The sequence below is a fragment of the Pan paniscus genome, chromosome 7, assembly GCF_029289425.2.
Source record: "Pan paniscus chromosome 7, NHGRI_mPanPan1-v2.0_pri, whole genome shotgun sequence".
In the NCBI taxonomy this organism is placed as follows: Eukaryota; Metazoa; Chordata; class Mammalia; order Primates; family Hominidae; genus Pan; species Pan paniscus.
The window spans coordinates 29,724,188-29,747,987 of NC_073256.2; the positions used below are offsets into that span (position 1 = coordinate 29,724,188).

At 39.1% G+C, this 23,800-nt stretch overlaps 2 protein-coding genes across 2 annotated transcripts in view; one reads left to right on the plus strand and one right to left on the minus strand.

The window, feature by feature from the left end:
* LOC100978344 (ALG1 chitobiosyldiphosphodolichol beta-mannosyltransferase like 2) overlaps positions 1-23,800 on the plus strand; it is a 57,207-nt gene that overhangs the window by 16,759 nt on the left and 16,648 nt on the right. The window contains exons 3-4 of the mRNA XM_063607064.1: positions 3,114-3,238; positions 3,331-3,392. Coding sequence (XP_063463134.1) covers positions 3,114-3,238; positions 3,331-3,392 — 187 coding nt within the window. The remainder of the gene's footprint in view (positions 1-3,113; positions 3,239-3,330; positions 3,393-23,800) is intronic.
* LOC134731015 (beta-defensin 109-like) lies at positions 8,581-15,811 on the minus strand (the record flags this gene model as incomplete). The annotated part of the gene is made up of 2 exons (XM_063607036.1): positions 8,581-8,786; positions 15,688-15,811. Coding segments are annotated over 2 exons (330 nt in total), but the record flags the coding sequence as incomplete, so codon positions are not given.

Here is a 23,800-nt window from a genome sequence, read left to right on the forward strand (position 1 = left end):
TTTCTCCAGGTTCCTTGGCTTACCAGGAATGAAGATCCGAGCTGTATAGACGTTTTTCAAAAGTATGTACTTGTGTATGTATGTATGTATGCATGTATGTATGTATGTATCTATTTCCTCTTTTTAAATTTAAAAATTACAGGATACATATGCAGAATGAGCAGGTTTGTTATATAGGTATCCTTTGCTATGGTGGTTCGTTGCACCTATTGACTTATCCTGTAAGTTTCTTTCCCTCACCCCCAGCCCTCAACGGGCCGTGTTGTGTGTTGTTCCTCTCACTGTGTCCTTGTTTCCTCAATGTTCAACTTTCACTTATTAGTGAGAACATGCGGTATTTGTTTTTTTTTGTTGTTGTTCCTGTGTTAGTTTGCTCAGTATGATGGCTTCGAGCTTCGTCCATGTGCCTGCAAAAGACATAATCTCATTCCTTTTTATGACTGCATAGTATTTTTTGGTGTATATGTACCACATTTTCTTTATCCAATCTAGCACTGAAGGGCATTTGGGTTGGTTTCATGTCTTTCCTATTGTATATAGTGCTGCAATAAACATACGTGTGCATGTGTCTTTATAGTGGAATGATTTATATTCCTTTGGGTACATAGCCAGTAATGGGGTTGCTGGGTCAAATGGTATTTCTGGTTCTAGATCCTTGAGGAATCGACCTACTGTCTTCCAAAATGGTTGAACTAATTTACAGTTTCACCAACAGTGTAAAAGCGTTCCTCTTTCTTCTCAGCCTCACCAGCATCTATTGTTTCTTAATTTGTTAATAATCACCATTCTGATGGGTGTGAGATGGTATCTCACTGTAATTTTGATTTTCATTTCTCTGATGATCAGTGTTGTTGAGCTTTTTAAAAATATATTTGTTGGTTGCATAAATGTCTTCTTTTGATAAGTTTCTGTTCATATCTTTTGCTCACTTTTGATGGGGTTGTTTGTTTTTTTGCTTGTAAATATGTTTAAGTTCCTTGTCAACTTTGGTTATTAGACCTTTGTCAGATGGGCAGATTGCAACAATTTTCTCCCATTCTGTAGGTTGCTTTTTCATGCTGATGATAGTTTCTTTGCTGTGCAGAAGGTCTTTAGTTTAATTAGATCCAATTTGTCAATTTTGGCTTTTGTTGCAATTGCTTTTGGCATTTTTGTCATGAAGTCTTTGCCCATGCCTATGTCCTGAATGGTATTGCTTAAGTTTTCTTCTAGGGTTTTTATGGTTTTGGATTTCACATTTAAGTCTTTAATCCGTCTTGAGTTAATTTTTGTATAAGGTGTAAGGAAGGGGTCCAGTTTTGGTTTTCTGCCTATGGCAAGCCAGTTTTCCCAGCAGCATTTACTGAATAGGAGATCCTTTCTCCCTTGCCTGTTTTTGTCAGGTTTGTCAAAGATCAGATGGCCATAGATGTGTGGTGTTATTTCTGAGGTCTTTGTTCTGCTCCATTGGTCTATATGTCTGTTTTGGCAGCAGTAGCATGCTGTTTTGGTTACTGTAGCCTTCTAGTATGGTTTGAAGTTTGGTAGCGTAATGCCTCCAGCTTTGTTATTTTTGCTTACAATTGTCTTGGCTATACGGGGTATTCTTTGATTTCATATGAAATTTAAAATAGTTCTTTCTAATTCTGTGAAAAATGTCAATGGTAGCTTGATGGGTATAGCATTGAATCTATAAATTAGTTTGGGCAGTATGGCCATTTTTACAATATTGATTCTTCCTATTCATGAGGATGGAATGTTTTTCCATTCGTTTGTGTCCTCTCTTATTTCTTTGAGCAGTGGTTTACATATGTCCTTGAAGAGGTCCTTCACATCCCTTGTACTCCTAGCTGTATCCCTAGGTATTTTATTCTCTTTGTAGCAATTGTGAATGGGAGTTCATTCTTGATTTGGCTCTCTGCTTGACTATTGTTGATGTAAAGGAATGCTTGTGATTTTTGCACAATGATTTAATATCTTGAGACCTTGGTGAAGTTGCTTATCAGTTCAAGAAGTTTTTGAATTGAGATGATGGGGTTTTCTAAATATAAAGTCATGTCATCTGCAAACAGAGACAACTTCGCTTTCTCTCTTCCTATTTGAATACCCTTTATTTCTTTCTCTTGCCTGATAGCCCTGGTGAGAACTTCCAATACTATGTTGAAAAGAAGTGGTTACAGAGGGCATCCTTGTCTTGTACCAGTTTTCAAAGGGAGTGCTTCCAGCTTTCGCCTATTCAAAATGATGTGGGCTGTGGGTTTGTTATAAATAGCTCTTATTATTTTGCAATATGTTCCATCAGTACCTAGTTTACTGAGCGTTTTTCACATGAAGGGATGCTGAATTTTATCAAAGGCATTTTTGCATCTATTGAAATAATTGTCTGGTTTTTGTCTTTGGTTCTGTTTATGTGATCAATAACATTTATTCATTTGTGTATGTTGAACCAGCCTTTCATCCCAAAGATGCAGCCGACTTGATTGTGGTGGATAAGCTTTTTGATGTGCTGCTGGATTCTGTTTGCTAGTATTTTATTAGGAATTTTTGCATTGTTGTTGTCAGGGATATTGGCCTGGATTGAGCAAGTATGTGTGTGTGTATGTGTCTACCTTGGTTTGCCAGTAGGTTGATGTGTGAGTGTGTGTGACTTTGTGTGTGTGTGTGTTTGTGTGTGTGAATATGCGATAGAGAGCCAAACTAGAGCAGAGGAGGTTCCCTGGCCTGCCATGACATTAAATGTTCTGAATTCAAGATACCAAGAGAGGCATGAGACCCACAGTGGAAACTTCATGATGTGGCCAGGTTTCAGGGGTTTCTGGGAGCTGCCAGCGGGCATGTCTCAGGCTTGCTCCCACTGACAATCCATGTCTTCTCTCTAAATGGGAGATGGTTCTGTATGGAGAACAGACAACTTAGAGCATGATGTAAGGGTTCTGCCTCATACTCACTAGGAAAGGAAACAGTTTTCATCATCTCTCACTCCATTCCCATTGTAAATCTATAGACACAGGGGTCAGTTACCTGAAATATTAGCATAGCTAAAGTCCTCAGACCAAATTAGATGTCCTACCTTCTCATGTGGATCAGATCCTAAAAAAACAACTGCTTCCTGTGGTCATTATCTTTTCTCACAGGCCATTTCCAATCCAGAGGAAGACCTTCTAAAAGAGGTGATGGATGGGAGAGTGCTGACATACTATGTGAAGCTACTATTTGGAGTTGGACACGAGTGCATGTGACCTTGTGCCACAGCGGCAATGTGAGCTGGATGACAAATGGAGATTTGGACTTGTGATAATTGGCCTCTGTGTCATTGTGTGGAAGACTGACTGGTCCCTTTATTTCCTGTAGCTTGACTACCACACAAATGAATCCATTCAAGTGTTGGCAAGTGGAGCAGAGTCCCAGGACAGGTAAGGCACCTTCCCTGCTTTTTCTTAAGATCAATCCCCATGCCTAGAAATTAAAGTCACATCCCACACTATCATTAAAGTAGAGAGTGCATTCTGCAGGATGAGTGAAAAGGCATTTATGATTCTTGGGGGCAGATGTTCTACAGTTGCCTGTGCTAGTTCACGTCTTTCTGCAGATCACATTCTTAACCTCTAGAGAGTCTGGCAGGAACAGAGCCATACCTTTCCCAGTCTGCAATCTCTACAGGTACAGAAACACCCCCAGTTCAAGGATCTTCACACCTGGATTTAGGCCTACACCTGCAACTACCCCAGGTAAGTTTCCTTTTTCAAGGGCAAAGTTCAGACAATGCTGTTCAAACTCCAGGCAACAAGCAACATCTAGGGAATGTGCTTTTAGGTAGGGTCAGCATAATATCGCACTCTGGGAGACATTTTTATTTTAAAGTTCTAGAGGGTGATGCTGCTGGTGGCTCCCTCCCAATCTGCACCATTTGCAGCCTCTTTTGAAGACAGAGAACTGAAGGCTGTCCTTCGAATGGAGCAGTGTGATTCCAAAAAAAGAGATGCTCCTTGTGGTCCTGGGACCAGGGATAGGACTCCAGTTGAGCCTGGTGGAAGAGGTCCTCGTCCTAGCCCAACGGAGAGCCATGCAGCTGAGCTTGGGTGATGTGGTCCGCGTGGTTGTTTCTGACTGTGTCCTGAGGTTGCAGGATGGCTTGCAGTTCCCTATGCAGATCCAATGCATCTTTTGCTTTTTTGCTTCTACAACCTGGAATTTATATGTTCAAGATGGAGCCATCTCAGCCATGGCAACAGAGAATGTACCACTCCCACGTGAGGAAGAGGGGTAGGCAGTGCTCTTGTATCACCAGCCCTTAATGAGACCCTGAGGAAACCACATCATGGAGATCAGCCCTTCTCTCCTGTAAGGAACTCATCCTATGAAAGAGCAATTGGTGGCTGCAAGAGCTGTCTCTGGGACAGCTGTTCATGTCTATATCTGCAGGGTAACCCTCATAGTCATATGCAGTCATATCCATCGTCATATCTGGAGTCAGTCTCCAGTTCGACTGAGTGAATGGAGAAACTAAACATTTATTACTGAATAATAACATTAATAAACCATCTTAATGATAGTAATAATAAACATATTGATGAGTATTAACAGGAATGATGATGATTATTATGATACTAATATCCATAATTAATAATTTTAATATTGATAGTACTACTAACCCTGTGGACTTGGGACCTAAAGAGCAGTTTCCCCTGACAATTATCCCATATTTGGCCAAATGGGGTAATATTGAGTTCCAGAAGGCAAAGATTAACATTCAGAAAAACAGGAAAAACAAACTGCAGGTAGGCATGTGCACATATGGGGACTCTATGGATAAATACTAAAGTGACTCTTGCTCTGGATCTCCATGCTAACAAACATGCACCAGCTTTCAGGAGGTAGGACAGCTGGCTGATGTGGCAAGGCTTCTTGAGGACATGGCAGGAGTCAGAAATCACACATGCTGCCCAGCAGCAGAGCTCATGACAAGCAGTAAACCCCAGCGAAAGGACCTGGCTGCCCTTCTGCCATCTGCTCTCCCATGGCCTCTCTTGACTGGTACATCTAGGCACTGGAGTAACCTTCATTGGCTATAGGAGGGCATAATCCTCAGTATTCTTCCACCTGCAAGAAAGACAAAAATTAACTGAACACCATGGCTTCTGGGTATCCTTAGTGGGCTTAGCATATTTTGCTTTTGCTTTAACAGGCCAGTTATCCAGGCAGTGACTTTCTGTACAGCTACAGTCACCTCTGGACACCTGCAGAGACTTTAAAATTTCCAGAAGGTCAGAAATTTTTGGAGACCTTTCTCATGGCTACATTGCCTGCAAAGGTGAATCAATAAGCTTCTGAACTGACTTGGAAAATGTTGCAGAGACTCTTGTGAACAGATAGACCCTCTCCTGCCACTCCAGATAGACGTATCTGGGTCACACACACCTAATTTAACAACTTCTCATTATCTCAGGTGGGCAACAGACAGCAATTTAGGACCTATCCCAGTGTGGATGAAAGACATTGAGTTGGCTTAGAAAAATATTAGATAGACTAGATGTGGCAAGAAAGCCCATTCTGGGGATCAAAAGCCTGCACATAGAGTTGTTGACACATAAAGGGTATGTATAAATTCTTTCTCAGCCCATGAGATCAGGATGTACTTCATCAGTATACCATGCTGGTATAAAGAGATTCTTGCCTCCAAAGGGACTCAGAATATTTCAGGGAACCTGTATTAGTCCATTTTTACACTGTCGTAAAGACACTACCCCACACTGGGTAATTTACAAAGGGAAGGTGTTTAATTAATTCACAGTTCTGCATCGCTGGGGAGGCCTCAGGAAACTTACAGTCATGGTGGAAGGCAAGACAGAAGCAAGCACCTTTTTTCACAAGGTGGCAAAAAAGAGAAGTGAGTGAGCAGAAAAAAAAACCTCCAACTTTTAAAACCATCGGATCTCCTAAGAATTCACTCACTATCATGAGGATAGCATGAAGTAAACTTCTTCGACACATGGCGATCACAGGTCCCTCTGTCGATGTGTGGGGATAATAATTTGAGATGAGGTTTGGGTGGGGACACAGAGCCGAACCATATTATTCTGCTCCTGGCACCTCCCAAATCTCATGTCTTTTATACATATTGCAAAACCAATCATGCTTTCCCAACAGTCCCCCAAAGTCTTAACTGATTCCAGCATAACTCAAAACTCCAAGTCCAAAGTCTTATTTGAGATAAGTCCCTTCTGCCTATCAGCCTATAAAATTAAAAAAAAACAAACACAAAGTTAGTTACATCCACAATGGGGACCTCATGACCCTGACCAGGGCCTTATCCTACTGTGGCTCAACTGATATCCAAGATGCAAGACAAAGTCCTTTTTACTCTTTCCTCTAATCTCCTCTAGCAGAAGGAGGCGGTCTTTTTCGGAGCTGCAAGCTGTGCTGCCTGGGGTTGGGGGAGTGGTAATGCAAGTACTCCTTTAGGTGTCCTGGCTGGTGTCTCAGTAGGTTTTATGGCCACTCACCTCAGTACACTGGCTCTGAGTACAGTACTATTGTGTCTGCAGTAGTGTATGAGATGGAAAATAAGTCTCCATTCTCCAAGACTCTTCTTGAGCATGAAGGCTGCCTGATTGTTGAGATATAGCTACAGACTTTCCTCGCTGAGCCTAGCATGCACATGTTCCTCTGCTGGAAAAAAAACAAAAACAAACAAACCACCAAACAACTTCCCACAAGTGGAATGTTCTGGGACTCAAGGCCATCTAGATTATTTTGTCCCCAGGGTGCTCCCTTGATGTGGTGCACTTCCTCTTTCCTCAGAGTGGGAGGCCCTGAAATTCAGATTACTGCATATGCTGCTGCTGCTTCTCTGGGTCTAGCTACCCAGTGGGGCTGCCGCACACCAGGCTGGTGCTCAAGAATGTCCGCAATGGATCCAGTGATATAATCTGTCCTCAAGTCTCACAGCAGTGTGTATCAGCAGCTGATCAGATGGGGATGGCAGGGGAGTGATGTAGACTCTGAAAGATTCCTCGGTTATAAATAGTCCTAGTGTGTTGTGTATTGGATTTCTCAAATGCCAGGTGTAGTAGTAATGAACTCATCACATGGACAGACTCAGGGCCTCCTGCTTAGCCAGAATGATGCAAGCAATGGTAACAGTTGTGGTCACTCACAACTTTTCTCCTTCCTGGGTGCTATGTTATTCTACCTGCAGATGCTGTAAAGGACTGTCAGTAGGCCTTCAGCCAGGAGGTGGTGCTTCCAAAAGACTGCCAGCTGTGATGGTAGTGGTGAGATTTGGACTTGCCTTATGTTACCCATGGGAGGCACTCTGGTGTCTCAGGAAATAGGTGGAGCCATAGAGCTTCTAAAAGTTTCTTCTGTTATTTGTGTTAATCTACCAGGGTAGGTGGTTGAGCAAAGCCAGGTGGGAACTAGGTCAGGTAAGGTGATGCTCTGGCTCTCTATGTGTGGGACAAGCAGTGGCTCCAGTGGGAATTGGAAGGCAGTTCTTGGGCCACTGGAGTAATTCTCCAGAGAGAAGTGAAGCTGTCTCTGCCTCTGTACAAGGAGAGTCCATGTGAAGAATGGGGAGTAGCAGCTTGGTAGTAAGCCCCATCCAGCTCCCACACACTTGGCAAGGCAGATCTCACACCCACAGTGTTCCAATGGGAGTAGCTAGCTAAGTTTCAAGAAGTCTGAGCTCAGAACTCAAAATTGGCCCATACTGTAAGTCTCCCCTATGGAGACAGCAACTGCAACCTTCAGGCCACACCCTTCCTGATCCACCTGCAGAGCAGGGGCCCCCAGTTGCTGTGCTTGCTGCTGCAGCACACTTCCCACTCACCTCTCAGTTCTGGCCTGGGGAGTTTGTCCCCAGTCAAGATTATATCACACATTTCAGTTGGGAGGTTGTCTCAACCTGTGACCACCATCTGAGTTAGCTGGCAGACTTCTAGGAGGTCCTGTCTAAGGTAGAATCAGAAATGGCTTCCCTCCATTCTACCAGAAACTGGGAATGTGCTGGAGATTCAAAGCACATCCCAATGCCACTCCTCATATACTCACCACTCTTCCCTAAATCAGCTCCAGCGCTGAGTAGGGTTAAGGCCTTCCCTCACGGCCTGGATTGATAGGTTTCCCAGTGGAAGTGTATATCTTAGAGTCAGTTTACCCTCCTGTCACACCCTGGAAACTTACAATTTTCTGCCTAGCTTATGGTGTAAGCTGCATCCTGCTGTTTCTTTCAAATGGTCTGTGGCTTATTTCAATTTTCCTGTTAAATTCCTGTGTAGCTTCTTCAAAGAAAGTTCACAGTGTGAGTCTCTACACACCATTTTGTCTTTCCAAGTGCAAGAGGCACACTAACAATGCCTTCAATCCACCATCTTGGAAAACAAAAGTAATGATTTTCTCATTTTTAAAAGTTTTGTTAAGATCTGTTAATGATTCACAAAGAAATAGTACTTGGGTATATTTGAAATTAGGATTTATTCATTTATGTTGATACGTGAAAATGCAAGACGGTTATCAAGATGGAAGTACTTAATATATATATTTTAATATTCTTAGATGCAAATAACTGCACTTTTGATGTATTTTTATTCTGTCTCAGTTTCATTTCAACTTAGGTTTAAGGGGTTCTTGATAATCTGACATGATAAGTGTTGTTGGAATTGGCATTAAAATCCACCAAGCTCTACAGCCCTTCATCCTTCTTCGGCGGGCACCAATTTGATCTTCTACTACTTTGCAGACATCTCTTCTGCAAACACCAGACAAATTGAGACAATGACCTTCCGCAGGACCCAAACCACCTCTTACTGCAGGAAAGAAGATCCAGTGAGATAGTTAGTCCACAAATGGAATGCAAATCCATAAACACTCTTAAGTAACAGAATAAATTTAGTATGAGCATTTTTATGTGGGAGCTCTTGAAATGGTTGCTGCTCATATGTCAGAGACACATGCAGTTTAAGAAAGGTAGCAGTTCCAATCCTGGTTTGGCCCAACAGTCAGTGCATTTTTGGTGGGGAAAAGGGATGTGGAGGAGATGGTACATCTTCATCTTTTTCTCTGGGTTTTCTGTCAGAAAGGGATGTTGCTTACTCCAGTGGCAAAAAATGTCAGTGTCTTCTGCCAGAGTGGGTTACTGAGGGCCATGGTGGTTCCACCTTGTGGCTGATACAGATAGTCCCTTTCTGCTTTTGTTTCTAGCCAAAAAAGATGTTTCTCGCATCTCAGGTATGCTGATTTCAGCAGCTGTTTTCTCTATATGGCTATTTTTTTTCTTTCACTCTCTCTTTCTCTCTCTCTCTCTCTCTTTTTTTTTTTTTTGGCTTCACTGTGCTGCCATAGTTTCTTAAATGGTCCCTTGAACCCTCCCAGGGCTATTTTGGTTTGTACATAACTATCTATATATTTTTTCTCTTGGGGGGAGTGTGTAGAGCTAAAGGCTGGTATATCCTGCTCCTGCTCCCCGAAAGTGACATTATTCCCCCAAGCTAGTATTTCAGGCTTTCAATCTATTCATGCTTTCATCTGTTTAAACATAAGTAGAAATTACTTTTTCTCTCCACATTTAGATTTGCTCTATCTACTTTTATTGCTAATAGTGTCTTAGTCATAGAATAGATTAGTTAGAAAAAAGTGTTTTTGACATTATAAATGATTCTTTCAATTTGTATCTAAAAGTGGAAAATGCTAGAAAGCTTAACATTTGTTATTGTATTCAGACCAGTATTTCCTCCAGATGACCTTTATTACAACAAAGATAATTTAATGAAGATCTCTCTAATGGTAAAGCTGATGGCTTTGTGCTATTACAATATCCTTAAAATAAAGTGACGGTCTGGTGGAAATAACAACTAAAGCAAGGATTAGGAAGAAAACAGTTAATACCTTCAATTTGGTCTCACTGTGCATTAAGAGTTTTCATTGTGTTAAGGATTTACTATACATTAAATAATTTAATGTTCATTTAATAATAAATGGATCTTATTAAATATGATTTTTAGAATTATAATCACATTACTTTTATTCACATCTGTCTACTGATGCCATTCCTAGATGAGAATGGTATAACATTATTTTATTTTTTTTCATTTTGCCGCATCTTTACTTACTTAGGATTATGCTGTATCAAACAATGTATGTGTGGGAGTAATGGATGATTCAGGAATGCATGAGGAGGAGGTTTAAGCTCCTTAACCTTGAACAATTAAAATTAGCAACATAATATTGAAATACATACATAACACTCAAGTGGTACTTTCAAAATAGTGTATATTTCCTCTGTTTATTTGTAGCTTTTAAACCCAGCTAGAAGCATTCTATTTCCTTTAGGCACCATAAGTCTGAAAGTCTGTAGTGAAAACTACAAGTAGTAAATGATAATAATTCATGTGCTCCCACCTGTGGAAGAATCGAATGTCTTAGATAAAAAAAGATGGTGCAATTGGTGTACAAAGTATCTAGAATACAATTTGGTGGTGGATTTTCTGTTTCCATAGCAGAGTAACATATATAATATTCTCCTTTCATCAAGTTATTTAAATATGCCTTTGAACGGGGAGAATTGAAAATAATACTGTGAATCCTGGTAAACATTTTAAAATAATGAGAAGAATATTGCCTTTACAAAGTCAAAATTTGTCTGATTACAACTCATATAGCAATTTAATAGCAAAACACTTCATTCAATCCTATTAAAATAAGAAGGAAAAGAAGAATACCCACTGTCAATGTTGTATTAATATAGTTCTAAAAGTTTTGGACAATGAAATAGGTTGTAAGAAGAGAAGTCAGGGGAGACTTGAGCCCATTGTTTTCCCTCTCCTTCTATACCTCCCAAAATACCATTGGAATGTTGTAACATTTTGAAGAATCTATAGCAGTGTCCCAAATCATAGAACAGTATGAATACATCTGAATCTGAGATATCTCCAAAAGATACAAAATAGGTGTGATTAGAATGAAAGAAAGATTTAGGCTTTTGGCCATGACTGCAAGTTAGCTGCTCTCAAATGACTGCTGCTATCGAACAAATACATTTTAGAGATCTCTTTGAAACATTTCTATTCTTGAAAACGGTTAGGCAAGTTCTTAAAATATCTCCTCTTTCAAACACAAAAATAGACTGTGAACTGGAGCTTGAGCACTGGGCACTTTGTATTGGCTAGCTGATGGAGGGGTGTGAGGGTTTCCCAGATCTTCTGGGAAGATCTGCTATTATCAGCAATGCTAATGGTGGTACTACTGACTCTTGGGCCATCAGAAATTCCAGTTCGTTAATCCTGGAACTTCTATATTGAGATAAAGCATTGAGTCAGTTTCACATAGGAAGTTTGGATAATAGCATTCTCATTTCAGACCGTAGAATGATGGCAGATTAAGGATGAGCCACGAGTTCAGTATTAAAAATGATCAGGTAAGCAAGACACCATGAATAAAACTTAATGAAATGAATAGCACATTTAAATCCTTGAAAACTAAATGTATTGAAATTGTCAATGTGGAGAAATAATTAAGCAGCTGTGTATCGATTGTTTAAAGAAACAATCTACTCTTACAAAGAAGTAAAAACAATAGTAAAACAATATAGATGATAGAAAAAATGGGCAGGTCTGGCTGGGCGTGAAGGCTCATGCCTGTAATCGCAGCACTTTGGGAGGCCGAGGCAGGTGGATCACGAGGTCAGGAGTTCAAGAACAGCACCCCCAAGATGGTGAAAACTTGTCTCTACTAAAAAAAAAAAGTGTTTATATATATATAAATTAGCTGAACATGGTGGTGGGCACCTGTAGTCCCAGCTACTCAGGAGGCTGAGGCAGGAGAATCACTTGAACCCGGGAGGTGGAGGTTGCAGTGAGCCAAGATTGCACCACTGCATTCCAGCCTGGGCAACAGAGTGAGACTCTGTCTCCAAAAAAACAAAACAAAACAAAAAGGCAGGTCTGAATTAAAAAAAATTAACAATTAATGCAAGTTATTAATGATATATTAGATATAGGTAACAGGATAATTAGTAAAGAAAAAAATGCTTAAATGATATACCCAGAATGTAGCATGGAAACACAAGGTCTAACATTTATTTAATTCAAATATGGGGGGAGAAAGGTGTAAGAGGATTCAGCGTTTCAAGAGATTCTCAAAAAGAAATTAGGAAAAAGTATAAATCCATGGATTCGAAGACCGTATTTCTAACAGATGATATAAAAATAAATCCACATTACTTAAATTATAAATTATAAAACATTAAAACCAAAGACCAGACCATATAAACATTGAAAAAAGGACAATTTATAATGAAATAATATTTATCTGATTATTATAGTAAAGCAAAAACTAAAAATGAGTAAACTAGTATCAACAAATATTGAGAGAAAATAACTGTTAGTATAGAATTGGGTACTCAGTAATGCTGTCTTTCAAGAACAAAAGTAACAATATGAAATTGACAGATAAAAACTAAAATTGTTCACTATCAAGAGATCTGCAGCAAATAAAATTTCAAAGGCTATATATCAGGAAGAAAGAATTTAACCCAAAAGCTGATCTCAGAGTCAACTTGGAATTCCATAAATATCACTAAACTGATGATAATAGCAATACTTTCTGACATGGGGGGATTCTGAAAAGAAGCAAACTTTTACTTTTGTTTAAAGTTTAGAAAGCTATAGAAAAATGCTCTTGCCCTGACAAAGAGAATAAGCTGGATAATCTATAGATCATAGATTTCATTTTAAAAGACAGAGCTGAGGTCTCAAAAAAAGCTAATTAACTTAAATTCAGAGTAATGAAGCCCTACTGAAAAAAGAACGGATCCACAGATGATTTGTGTGTACCTGAGTTGCAGCAGCAGAAGCAGGAGGAAGCTGCCCCTGATGGAGATAAGAAGGAAACAAGTGAACCTCAAGCAAATGTTGAAAGGCTGAATGTGGGCTTGTGATAGTTTAGCATCTGTAGGGGCCCAAACACACTCACTCACTCACTAATGCTTTAATGCTTTTCTTTTCTTTCTTTCTCTTTCTTTCTTTCTTTCTTTCTTTCTTTCTTTCTTTCTTTCTTTCTTTCTTTCTTTCCTTTCTTTCTTTTCTTTTCTTTCTTTCTTTCTCTCTTTTCTTCCTTTTTTTTTTTATTTTTTTGACGGAGTCTCACTCTGTCACCCAGGCTAGAGTGCAATGGCATGATCTCGGCTCACTACAACCTCCGCCTCCAGGGTTCAAGCGATTGTCCTGCCTCAGCCTCCCGAGTAGCTGGAACTACAGGCACGTGCCACCACACTCTGCTAATTTTTTGTATTAGTAGAGACAGGGTTTCACCGTGTTGGCCACTGACCTCGTGATCCCAAAGTGCTGGGATTACAGTGCCTCGGCCTCCTAAAGTGCTGGGATTACAGGCGTGAGCCACCGCACCCGGCCCCACTAATGGTTTTTTCATGACCTATCTTGTGTGCTCCTAGGTAAGATCAGATGGAGAGCAGGTGAACTACCTGAGACACTTTTGAGGGACAGGCATGTAGGAACTGCTGCAATTTGAGGTCTGAGAAAGGTAAAGGTCACACTGTGAGAATCGGGAAAATCCTCTGTTACTGGGGAGTGGGTTGGGGAGCTGAGAGAATCCCCCCTTCACTCTCTTTTCTCACAGGTGCATAAGAAGAGAGGCCTGATGAGGTCTGAAGGCAGGGGAGGGCAGGTAGCTGAGAGAAGTAGATTCTCTGGTCTTTCACTGAGTGTGAGGCAGCTACTGCCCGTGGTTGGGCAAGGGATGGGAGCCCTGAGAGATTCTTGAGGTGCAGAGATAGAGGCTTGCTGAGGATGAAAGTGGACAGGAAAGCTAAGAGAAGCTCCAATGCTGACCATGGCACTCTGCAAGAAGAGAAAATCTGTATGTAGAGGTTTCTGAGGGAAAATCATGAGTTCAGTTTTGGATATATATTACTTTTGAAATCAAGTGTCCAAGTAGATATATCAGTTATGCAGTTGGATAATTTATTATAAGCCTGGAGTTCAGAAGGAGGTCCAAAAGGAGAATTTAAAGGGATGAGACTTGCTGAGCCCCTCCAAAGAGTGTGTGGTGAGGGAGAAGAGAAGAGGACCAGGAACTGAGCTCTGGAGCTCTCCAATAGGAGGTGTGATGCAAAAAGATGAGGAAGAAACAAAGGAAGCCGAAGTGGTAGCTCCAGTGAGATAGGCTGAGACTCAAGTGAATGTGCTGTCCTGGAAGCCAAGTGAAGAAAGTATACTGTGAAGAAGGAAGTGATTATTTGTGTCAAATGCTGCTAATAGGCCAATTAAAGTTGTAGTGAAAAATGATTACTGGATCTAGCAATGTGGAGATTATTCGTAACTTTGACAAAAGTGGTGTCAATATCATGATCGAAAAAGGGGGAGAGAGCCTGATTGGGATATATTTAAGAAACAATGAGAGGAGAGGAATTGAAGACAGAGAGTATGGACAGCTCTTTTAAGATGTTTTGCTGAAAAGTAGAGCAAAAAATGGGATGACAGCTGTCATCAGAAGAAAAGCAAGGACATTCTTTTTCTTAGATCAGAAAAACAACAGCATATTTGTATGCTGATGGTAATCATTTACTAGCATCAAAATTGATGACACAGTCATGATATAGTGAACTGCAACAGGAAAATCCCCAAGTACACAGTGAAGAGGGAATATAATGCACAAATTTAAAAATTATTTGAATCTCTGAAACATCTGTTTTGATATTAACCTTTCATTCCTGCAATAGTTATTTTAAGCATGTTCTCATTTTCTCTTGTTCAGCGTTGCCAGGTTATTATAAAGTGTATTAGACTTTTTGAAAAACATTTTTTAAAATATTAGTTTTTTCTCATTTATTTCATTAATTTATATTTTGTATTTATAATTTTCCCTTTATCTTCTTTAGGGTTATTATGCTGTTTTTTTTCCAAAAGCCCCCAAAATGCATGCTTAGCCATTAAATTTTAGCCATTTTTGTATTGAAAGTTATGTTACCCATTTCTGTGTGGTTACCTGTAATATACCGTGAGCAGCACTTCTTGGTGTCTTTGCTCCTTATTAATTCACTTGTCTGAAGTTCCTTTAACTCTCCTTTCTGGTCCTCAGTTTCACTTTGCAAATCATTTTTTATTCATAACCACATAAATCATAATTTATTTTGAAAAGTCTCTCATAAAATTTTCACTTATTCTAGGATTATAATTTTTCCATTTGTCTCTTAGAATGAAACTTTCAGATTTGTCAACACTCATTTAGCAGTAGCTCCTATTGATAGGATTCCACCATCTCTTTTGACCTAGTAAGTGAATATAATAATAGATGCCACAGAGATTCAATCCTGTCAGATTTAACTGCCTACATATAAATTTCCATGTCCCGCAAAGGCATCTCATTGAGGTCATGTCCTGTTGTATCCTTACTTTGTATCTTGAGATGCTTGGTGGGGCATGGAAATTTATATGCAGGCAGTTTCCTCTCACAGGATTGAATTTCAGCAGCATCCATTATTATATCCACTCACTAGGTCAAAAGACATGGATGGAATCTTATCAACAGGAGCTACTGCTAAATGAGTCTCTTTTCTATTTTTCCCTATTATAATCCTAGTGAAGCTGTAAATATTAGGTTCTTGAACCCACAGGACTGATTCTAGGATCTTGTCTGGCCAGGGATATAGCCTTCTCATCTGCAGAACCTTATAGTAATCAGCTACCAAATTACCTGGGGATAAGAGAATTGAAAAAAGAAGGAGAATAAGGAGAAGCAAATGGAGTCTCACGGCTGAAGGGCCAGCATCAATGTGGGTTGAGCCTGGATTCTCTGGGCATTGTGGGTCTGGGCCTTTTTATGATGCTCTCTGAGTCTGTGATTTGTTCTTGGTCAGAAGAGCCTAACGAAAAGAGAATAACTAAATCTCCCACAGGAAACTTCCAGGGACACACAAGTACATAAATGTGGTGATATCTCAATGGAATAGAAAGCAGGTGAATGCTATTTATTTCCCAAAGATTCAGGATGTCTTTATTGTCACCTGCTTTCTTTATTATTTTTGACATGCACATGCAATAATCATTGATCTCACTTTATACATCTATTGTTTGCCAGGCAATATAGTAGGAACTGAAGTAAAACTGTTATACACAAACAGTACATAATTAATGGATATAGTTTGGCAAGTTTGCACATATATATTATCTTGTTACCACACCAATATCCAGGTAATAATATATCCATCACCTCCAAATGTTTCCTACGTCCCTTTACTGTTGTTGTTGTCAGAATCCCTAAGATCGACCCTCTTAACAAATTGTTAAATACAAAATACCTCATTGTTAACTATAGGTACTATGTTTTGGAGCCTATCTCTGTAATTGACTCATTTTGTATAGCTTTAACCCTTGAACAATAACTCCCCATATTGCTCTTTCCTCACTCAGTAAAACACCAAAGTCTTTTAAAGCACATTCTATATAATCCACTTTATGAAGCTTTTCCTAACACTCTTTTATCTGTTCCCCCCCAGTAAAGGGAACTACTAATATAAAAATTACCTATTTTGGATTACTGTGTCTTTTACAAACATTATTTTATGAACCCATTTAACACTTATCTCCCATTATCTTATTATGAAGTAAAATAAAACTTGACGTGATTTTAAAAAACGAAATCACAAAAGGGCTTTGTTAAATTATGATGTACCACTGCTTATTTGTAACAATTCAAGTTACACTAGGGGTTTTTAAAAATCTTTTGTTTTTATTTGTTGCATATTGTAAGCACAGTGTCTTTTCCAGCTATTTGCTTTGGGAAGAAAAGTTAGAGTTACAATGAACATCATAGGCTATCTTGTCTAGTCACTTACATTACAGATGAGGAAATGAGCTGAGGGAAAGGAAGAAACTTGCCCAGGATCACCCAGTGATCTAGCGAGGAAGGCGATAGAGACAGCACTAAGGCTTGGTATTCAGAGCCTCATTCTGTTTTCTCCTCTTGCCCCTTCTCTGTTTCCTCCTCTCTTCCCCAGCCTTCCAGAAATACTTTACAGTTCTGCTGCAATGTCTACCTAAGGACATCCAGAGGAGACCTCACTTTTCATTAGACTGCTTTTTTAAGCACTGTCTTGCATTTTCTTCTTCAGTCTTGTTGTATCCCATTTTTGGCTATAAGTAATGCTTCTGCTGTGCTGTTCTATCCAGTTAGTTTCTTCTATTTTCATTGAGAGAAAATTAAAACAAAAAAACCATTAGTTTATCTAAATTTGGAAGTTTTAAAACTTGATTAGAATTTCCCGGGATATGGATGTAAGGCATATATTTTAAAATATTTTTCATTTTCAAAATTAAAAATCAAACCCATATATTTAGCCAGGATGACTACTTGATAACTACTAATCAGATGGGTCTTCAGCAACGCCACAAGGATAAACATCATATAAATCAATTCCCTGGTGTTATGTGCTACTGAGTTAATGCAATTTGATATGGGATCACCTTTAAGCAGGCTTTAGGGAGTCACACAAAGGAACAGCACAACAGAACCATAGGGTGGAATGTATAGGGAAAGCTGGGATGTAAAACCCAGCCTTGACTCTGACATTTACTCCACTGTTGGGAAAAGCACTTTAGTTCCCAGAGCCTTAATATTTTCCTCTATAAAACAGGAAAAATAGAGCCATATTTAAGGTTTTGTCAAGTCTTGTTGCTGAGTGATTTTACAGTGTCTGCAGCTATCCTCTCTGCTAATCATAACAAGGCTAACGAACTGTTCTTTTGTTTAGTTAAAGATATTTTTGCATTTGTTTACAAATTCTTATCCTTCCCTTCACAGAAAAGGAAACATTTTAAAGGTAATTTATAAAAGGTTAAGAGTCTCTTACATGTCAACTCTTCACAATGTGACAGAGTAGCTTAACCCCATCCCTAAGAGTATAGTTTCAGATCAGCCCCAAACCTATGTGGAGTGTGGGATACAGAATATATTTCAAACACATGCAAAGGCACACACACGCGCGCGCGCGCGCACACACACACACACACACACACACACACACAGTATTACCTAAGGCAGAGGTGCAGATGACAATCTTGGATAGACAGCTCAAAACTCTTAGTACTAAAAAAATCCTAATAATAATTTTCCTGCCAAAGTTCCCACTAACAATCAGATCTCTTAAGGGTTGATGCCTTAGGTTTTCGAGCCTTGTGTATCTTTTGGCTTTCTTTTTTGGTTGTGTGCTATTTATCTCATAGAAAGAAATCTCTTCTTCCTCCTATGCCAGTGCTGTATTGTAGGGGCTTGTTGACGTCTTCCTGGTATGTAGCAATCCAGGTGACTGGCCTCTGGCTTCTTAAGAGCAAGGCCATCACATGCTTTTGTTCTTTGTCTGCTTGTTTCCTTGTAAGGGCCCCATATACAGTGGGCGCTTAACAAAAATTTGATCAACTGAACTCATTTTCCATCTCCGTTCTCTCCACTTCAATCTCTCCCTTTTACTTCTTCCAGGTTAGTTTTCCTACAGCAAAATGGGAATTGTCCAAAAACTGCCCTTCATCTTTATAACTTGAAGGATTCATTTACCCTAAGCCGTCCTTTTAAATTTACTATCACAGACTAGATAGAAAAGTCTGGGTTCACCAAGAATAGGCATGTGTGCCACCATATTTTCTGTTGAAAACTTTGGAAACTGTCTTTTAGCAAACAACATGAAGCATAGAATTTGACCATCCCTGACAATGTACAAGGATCATCCATATTCTCACATATACATGCCTACTTTCCCACTCCTTCCCCAACCTTGAAATCCTGAATTCAAAAGAAAATATGAGAAGATAGTTTGCCTCATATAAGCCAACAGGTTGCTTAATCTTTCTTGCCTATGCACATTCAAGAACTCCAGAAAATTTTCTGATCTACTTAGAATGCCTGATCATCTTCTTGGGTAAAAGCAATAAGTCCTACACAGAATCACCAAAACCATGTCGGTTCAAGGGGTCTTATACCTGTGATTCATGATTGCATGCTCAATGCAGAAGGGCATGCTCTGTTGCAGGGTCATATCTGGTCATTGTGTTTAAGTTCTAATTTAGAAGACTAGTTGCTGAGGAGGAAGAGGGAAGGATAATGTTAGGAAATGGAATCAAACTTAAGGGGAAAAGTCCAGTACAGGGGAATAACAGTACTGAGGGGTAATAGGTTGAAGATTTCTTAGATTATTGCAGTATTTTCAAGGAGGCCCCACGAATCCTTCCTGGCTGACCCCACCAAAGCTTTGGCATAGCCTTTATGCCAAATGTCTTAGACTAACTAACTTTTCCAAAAGAAAATAGAGGAGTTATGGAGACCAATATTTAGTAGAATAATGCCTGATTATTTTGCTTTTGAGGTCTAGTAACTGCTAGTAAACTTGCCTAATTAATTCACATTTAGAAGTAGAGTAAAGAGGGTTTCAAGCACTTGAAACACCACTGACCTCATTTCATGTGAGAGGTGCTATGGAGAGCTAATGAACTATGAGGCTGCAGGTCTCTCAGCCAATAGGTCTTCTAGATTTCCTATGTGACTCCCTTTTCTGGTCCTAGGCGATTTTGCTTTTGCTTTGAGTATTATAGCACAATAAGGTGTCAGACACTCTACTCTTACCAAGTCTTACACAAAGTTTATCTTGTTATTTGGTGGAGCTTGGCTCATAAAAAGAAAAAAAAAAGAGAGAACGATAAAGAGGAGGACAGCAATCCTCATGGCTGAGGAAAGAAGAAAGCTTGGCTTTATTTCCAGTAGGCAGAGAAAACTTCCGTCTGTGGCTCTCTAGCACCAGTGGAATGTCTCTGTTTGGATAATAATTGTCCTTCCATACCTCATTAGGCATATTCACAGAGATGTACTATGCACACAAAATGACCTTCATGAGACGACTGAGAGTCCATGTTTTATTGGACACTAAGTTCATTAGAATGATGTGGGTGCACAGTTTTGACCAGAAAACCTTGTTAAATGGGAACATAAGCTACAAATATTTTGGCAAAAGATTAAGGTTTATGAACAAACAACGATTTATGTTAAGTTACAATTAATTAGGCCATGTTGAGAAACCTTTTTGTTTAGTTAATGATTAGACATTTCGTTAGTGAACACTTCCCAGATTTTACTTGCCCTATTAATCCCCACTTTGCCGCTGGTCTGAACCCCCACAGTGCCTTGTTTATGGTACAGTGCCTACTGCCTTGTATGTTAGATTAGTGAACATATATTTGCCCCCTCTACTACTGCAGGAGCTTCTTGTTTGCCAGGACAGGGCTATATTCCCCAGAGCCGAGGAGGAGTTGAATCATGTGGTCATTTATTCTCAAATCCTCTTCATCAAGTGAAGCAAAACAGGACAGTGAAAGGTCACTGAACATGGAAGCAGGAGGTCTGGATTTCAGTTCTAAATCTCTAGATCTATTACTAACTGGAGGTATGGATAGAGTCAGGCAAATTTTCTTCCTTAAGTCTTGACAGCACCTATGTAGGTCCAGATCCATTGGATGTAGATAAGGGGATTCTCAATAATTACTGTGCATAAAATCAACTGAAAGAGTTAGTTTGCAATGCAGATTCTTAGCCCCATTCTATGAAATTTTTACTGTTTTATAAATTGATAAATAATTTTTATTAGACAATGTAAATTTCCTTACTTGCACCAGCATACAAAAATATTGAATAATATTAGCAGCAGAATCTTTCAACAAAGTAACTATGTATAGCTATTAAACCACTTTGTTTCACTGCTTTTTATTTTCTTTTATTTATCACTATTGTCTTCATTATTATCATCACACATTATTGAACACCCATCATGGACCATATGGCATAAACATTGTTTCTGCTCATAAGGAGCATGTATTCTCTACGTGTTTATAAAATTAATGCCTGAATAAGTTTGCTTAAACAAGGCAGAAGTTGATTTCTTTTTCACTTAAAATTAACCTGTAGTTATACCATTCAGGGCTAGAACAGATACTTTCTTATATCATTAGGGATGCAGGTGCCTTCCGGCTCTCTGCTCTGCTATACTTTAGAAAAGGTCCTAGTTTGGCTGCTAAATTCCCACCTATTATTTCTGAATTCTAGACAGCAGGGAGAAAAAAGGCATGAGAGAAGGGCAAAGGAACATCTACCCTTCCTTTTTAAAATTTTTAACCAACCCCCCTTAAAAACACTTTGTTGAGACATGATTACATTCAAAAAGCTGTACCTATTTAATGTGTATATCTCAGTGAGTTTGAGAATAAGGATACATTGTGAAAGCATCACTACCATCAAGATTATAAACATATTCATCAACTCCCAAAGTTCTCCCTCCCATTCTAATTATTATTTTTATTGGTAAGAATAATTAACATAAAATTCACCCTCCTATTATATTTTAAGTATGCAATACGGTATTCATAGCTATAAGCACTAAGCTGTAAATTAGACCTCCTGAACTTATTTATGTGGTATATCTAAAACTTTGTACTGTAATCACACCTACACACTTACCTGCACCACAGCTCCTGGCGTCTACCCTCTGCTTCTGAGTTTGTTTTTTTGAGATTTCAAATACAAGTGAAATCATACAGTATTTGTCATTCTGTGTTTGGTTGATTTCACATGACTTCATGCCCTTCAGATCCATCAATGTTGTCACAAATGACAGGGTTTCATTATTATATAATACTGAATAATATCCCATTGTACATATATATATATATATGTATAACATTAATTCAGCCGTCCATGAATGAATGATAACATGTATGTCTTCTTCATAGATCTTGACTATTGTGAACAGTGTTGAAAGGAATATAGAAGCGCAGATATCTCTTTCACATACTGATTTCAATGACTTCATAGATAAATATTTATACATATATGATATATATAATACATATAAAATAAGTGGGATTGCTGGAACAAAATGGTATTTTTATTGTTAATTTTTTGAGAAACCTCCATACTACTTTCCAAGGTGGCCATACTAATTTACATTCCCACCAGCAGTATACAGAGGTTCCCTTTTCTCCACATCCTTACCAACACTTGTTATCGTCCATCTTTTTGATAATAGCTATTCTAACAGGTGTGAGGTAGTATTTCTTGGTTGTTTTCATTTGCATTCCCGTGATGACTAGAGAGGGTAAGAATTGTTGATATATATGTTGTCCGTTTGTATCTCCTTTTTTGACAAATGACTGCTCATATGTCTTTGTTCATTTTTTACGTTTTTAATTTTTATTTTAGACACAGAGGATACATCTGCAGGTTTGTTACATGGATGTATTGTGTGCTGCTGAGGTTTACAGTATGAATGATCTCATCACACATGTAGTGAACATAATACCCAATAGGTAGTTTTTCAGGCCTTGTACCCAACCCTCCCTCCTCCATCTAAGAATCTCCAGTGTCTGTTGTTTCCATATAAGTGAGAGCTGAACAGTGTATAACCCAATGTTTAGCTCTCACTTATACATGAGAATATGTAGTATTTGGTTTTCTGCTCCTGCGTACCACACCACACTGGGCTAATTTTTGTATTTTTGGTAAAGATGGGGTAGCTTCAGCATGTTGGCCAGGCTGGTCTTGAACTCCTGAGGTCAAGCGATCCACCCACCTCACAAAGTGCAGACATAACAGGCATGAGCCAGTGCACCTGACTTTTCTGAACTTTTTTAGCTTATGTTAGGTTTGTCTGTTCTAGAATTTTGTATACATTTATTTATATTATAGGACACTTTTTAGCTTAGCTTTCCCCACTCGGGGTTAGAAAGATTATATTGATCCATGATCATGATGTCGATTCATAGAGTTGATTATTCCCATTTATTGATAAATATTACTCTATAATATGCATATAATTTATCAATTTCCTCTCAATAGACATTTGAGCTATTCCCAGGCTTCTGCTATTGTTAATAGAACTCAAGGACACATTTTTAAAAGAAAAAATTTCAACCCAAAATGTCCTTTCCTTTTGGCTCTCCAATATTGTGTCAGGGTTATATATTTGTTGTCTTGAAAATCCAATTACATTGAACAGGAGGTGTCTCTAGAATCAAGGTTCAGTATATGTGTGGTCTGGCTGTGTCCTGGAATGTAGCCCTTATTAGTTTTATTGAGCATTTTCCTATATAAATTGAAATCAAGTTGAAGACTCATTTTTCCACAGTAGGACAAATACAACAGTTTAGGACTTTGGAGAGATAGCAACTTGCTGCTTGCCTGTGCAACCCACCTCAAAAGATACAACTCCTCCAACTTTTGATTTCTGGTGACTTCTCCAAACAATTAGATGTGAATTGACCTTATTCCCTTACATTAGTACAAGTCGATCTTCTGCACCTGGCCAAATACAGTATAAAATTGATGAGCATACGTTTCTTTTAGTTTCATATTTTCTATTTAAAGCTACTCTCTTTGGCTGGGCACTATGGCTCATGCCTGTAATCCCAGCAGTTTGGAAGGCCAAGATAGGTGGATCACTTGAGGCCAGGGGGTTGAGACCTGCCTGACCAACATGAGGAAAGCTGTCTTTCTGAAAAATACAAAAACTTTCTGGGTGTGGTGGCACGTGCCTGTAATCCCAGCTACTCAGGAGGCTGAGGCAGGAGAATCACTTGAACCCAGGAGGCAGAAGGTGCAGTGAGCCAAGATCCCGCCTCTGCATTCCATCCTGGGTGACAGAATTAATCTCCATCTCAAAAAAATAAAAAGCTAATCTATACTTTTCTTTGGTGCATTATTAGAACATAGAAGGCAATAAGGCAAAACTATTGTGGGTATATTAGTGCATATCTGTAGCACATAGCACAGTGCC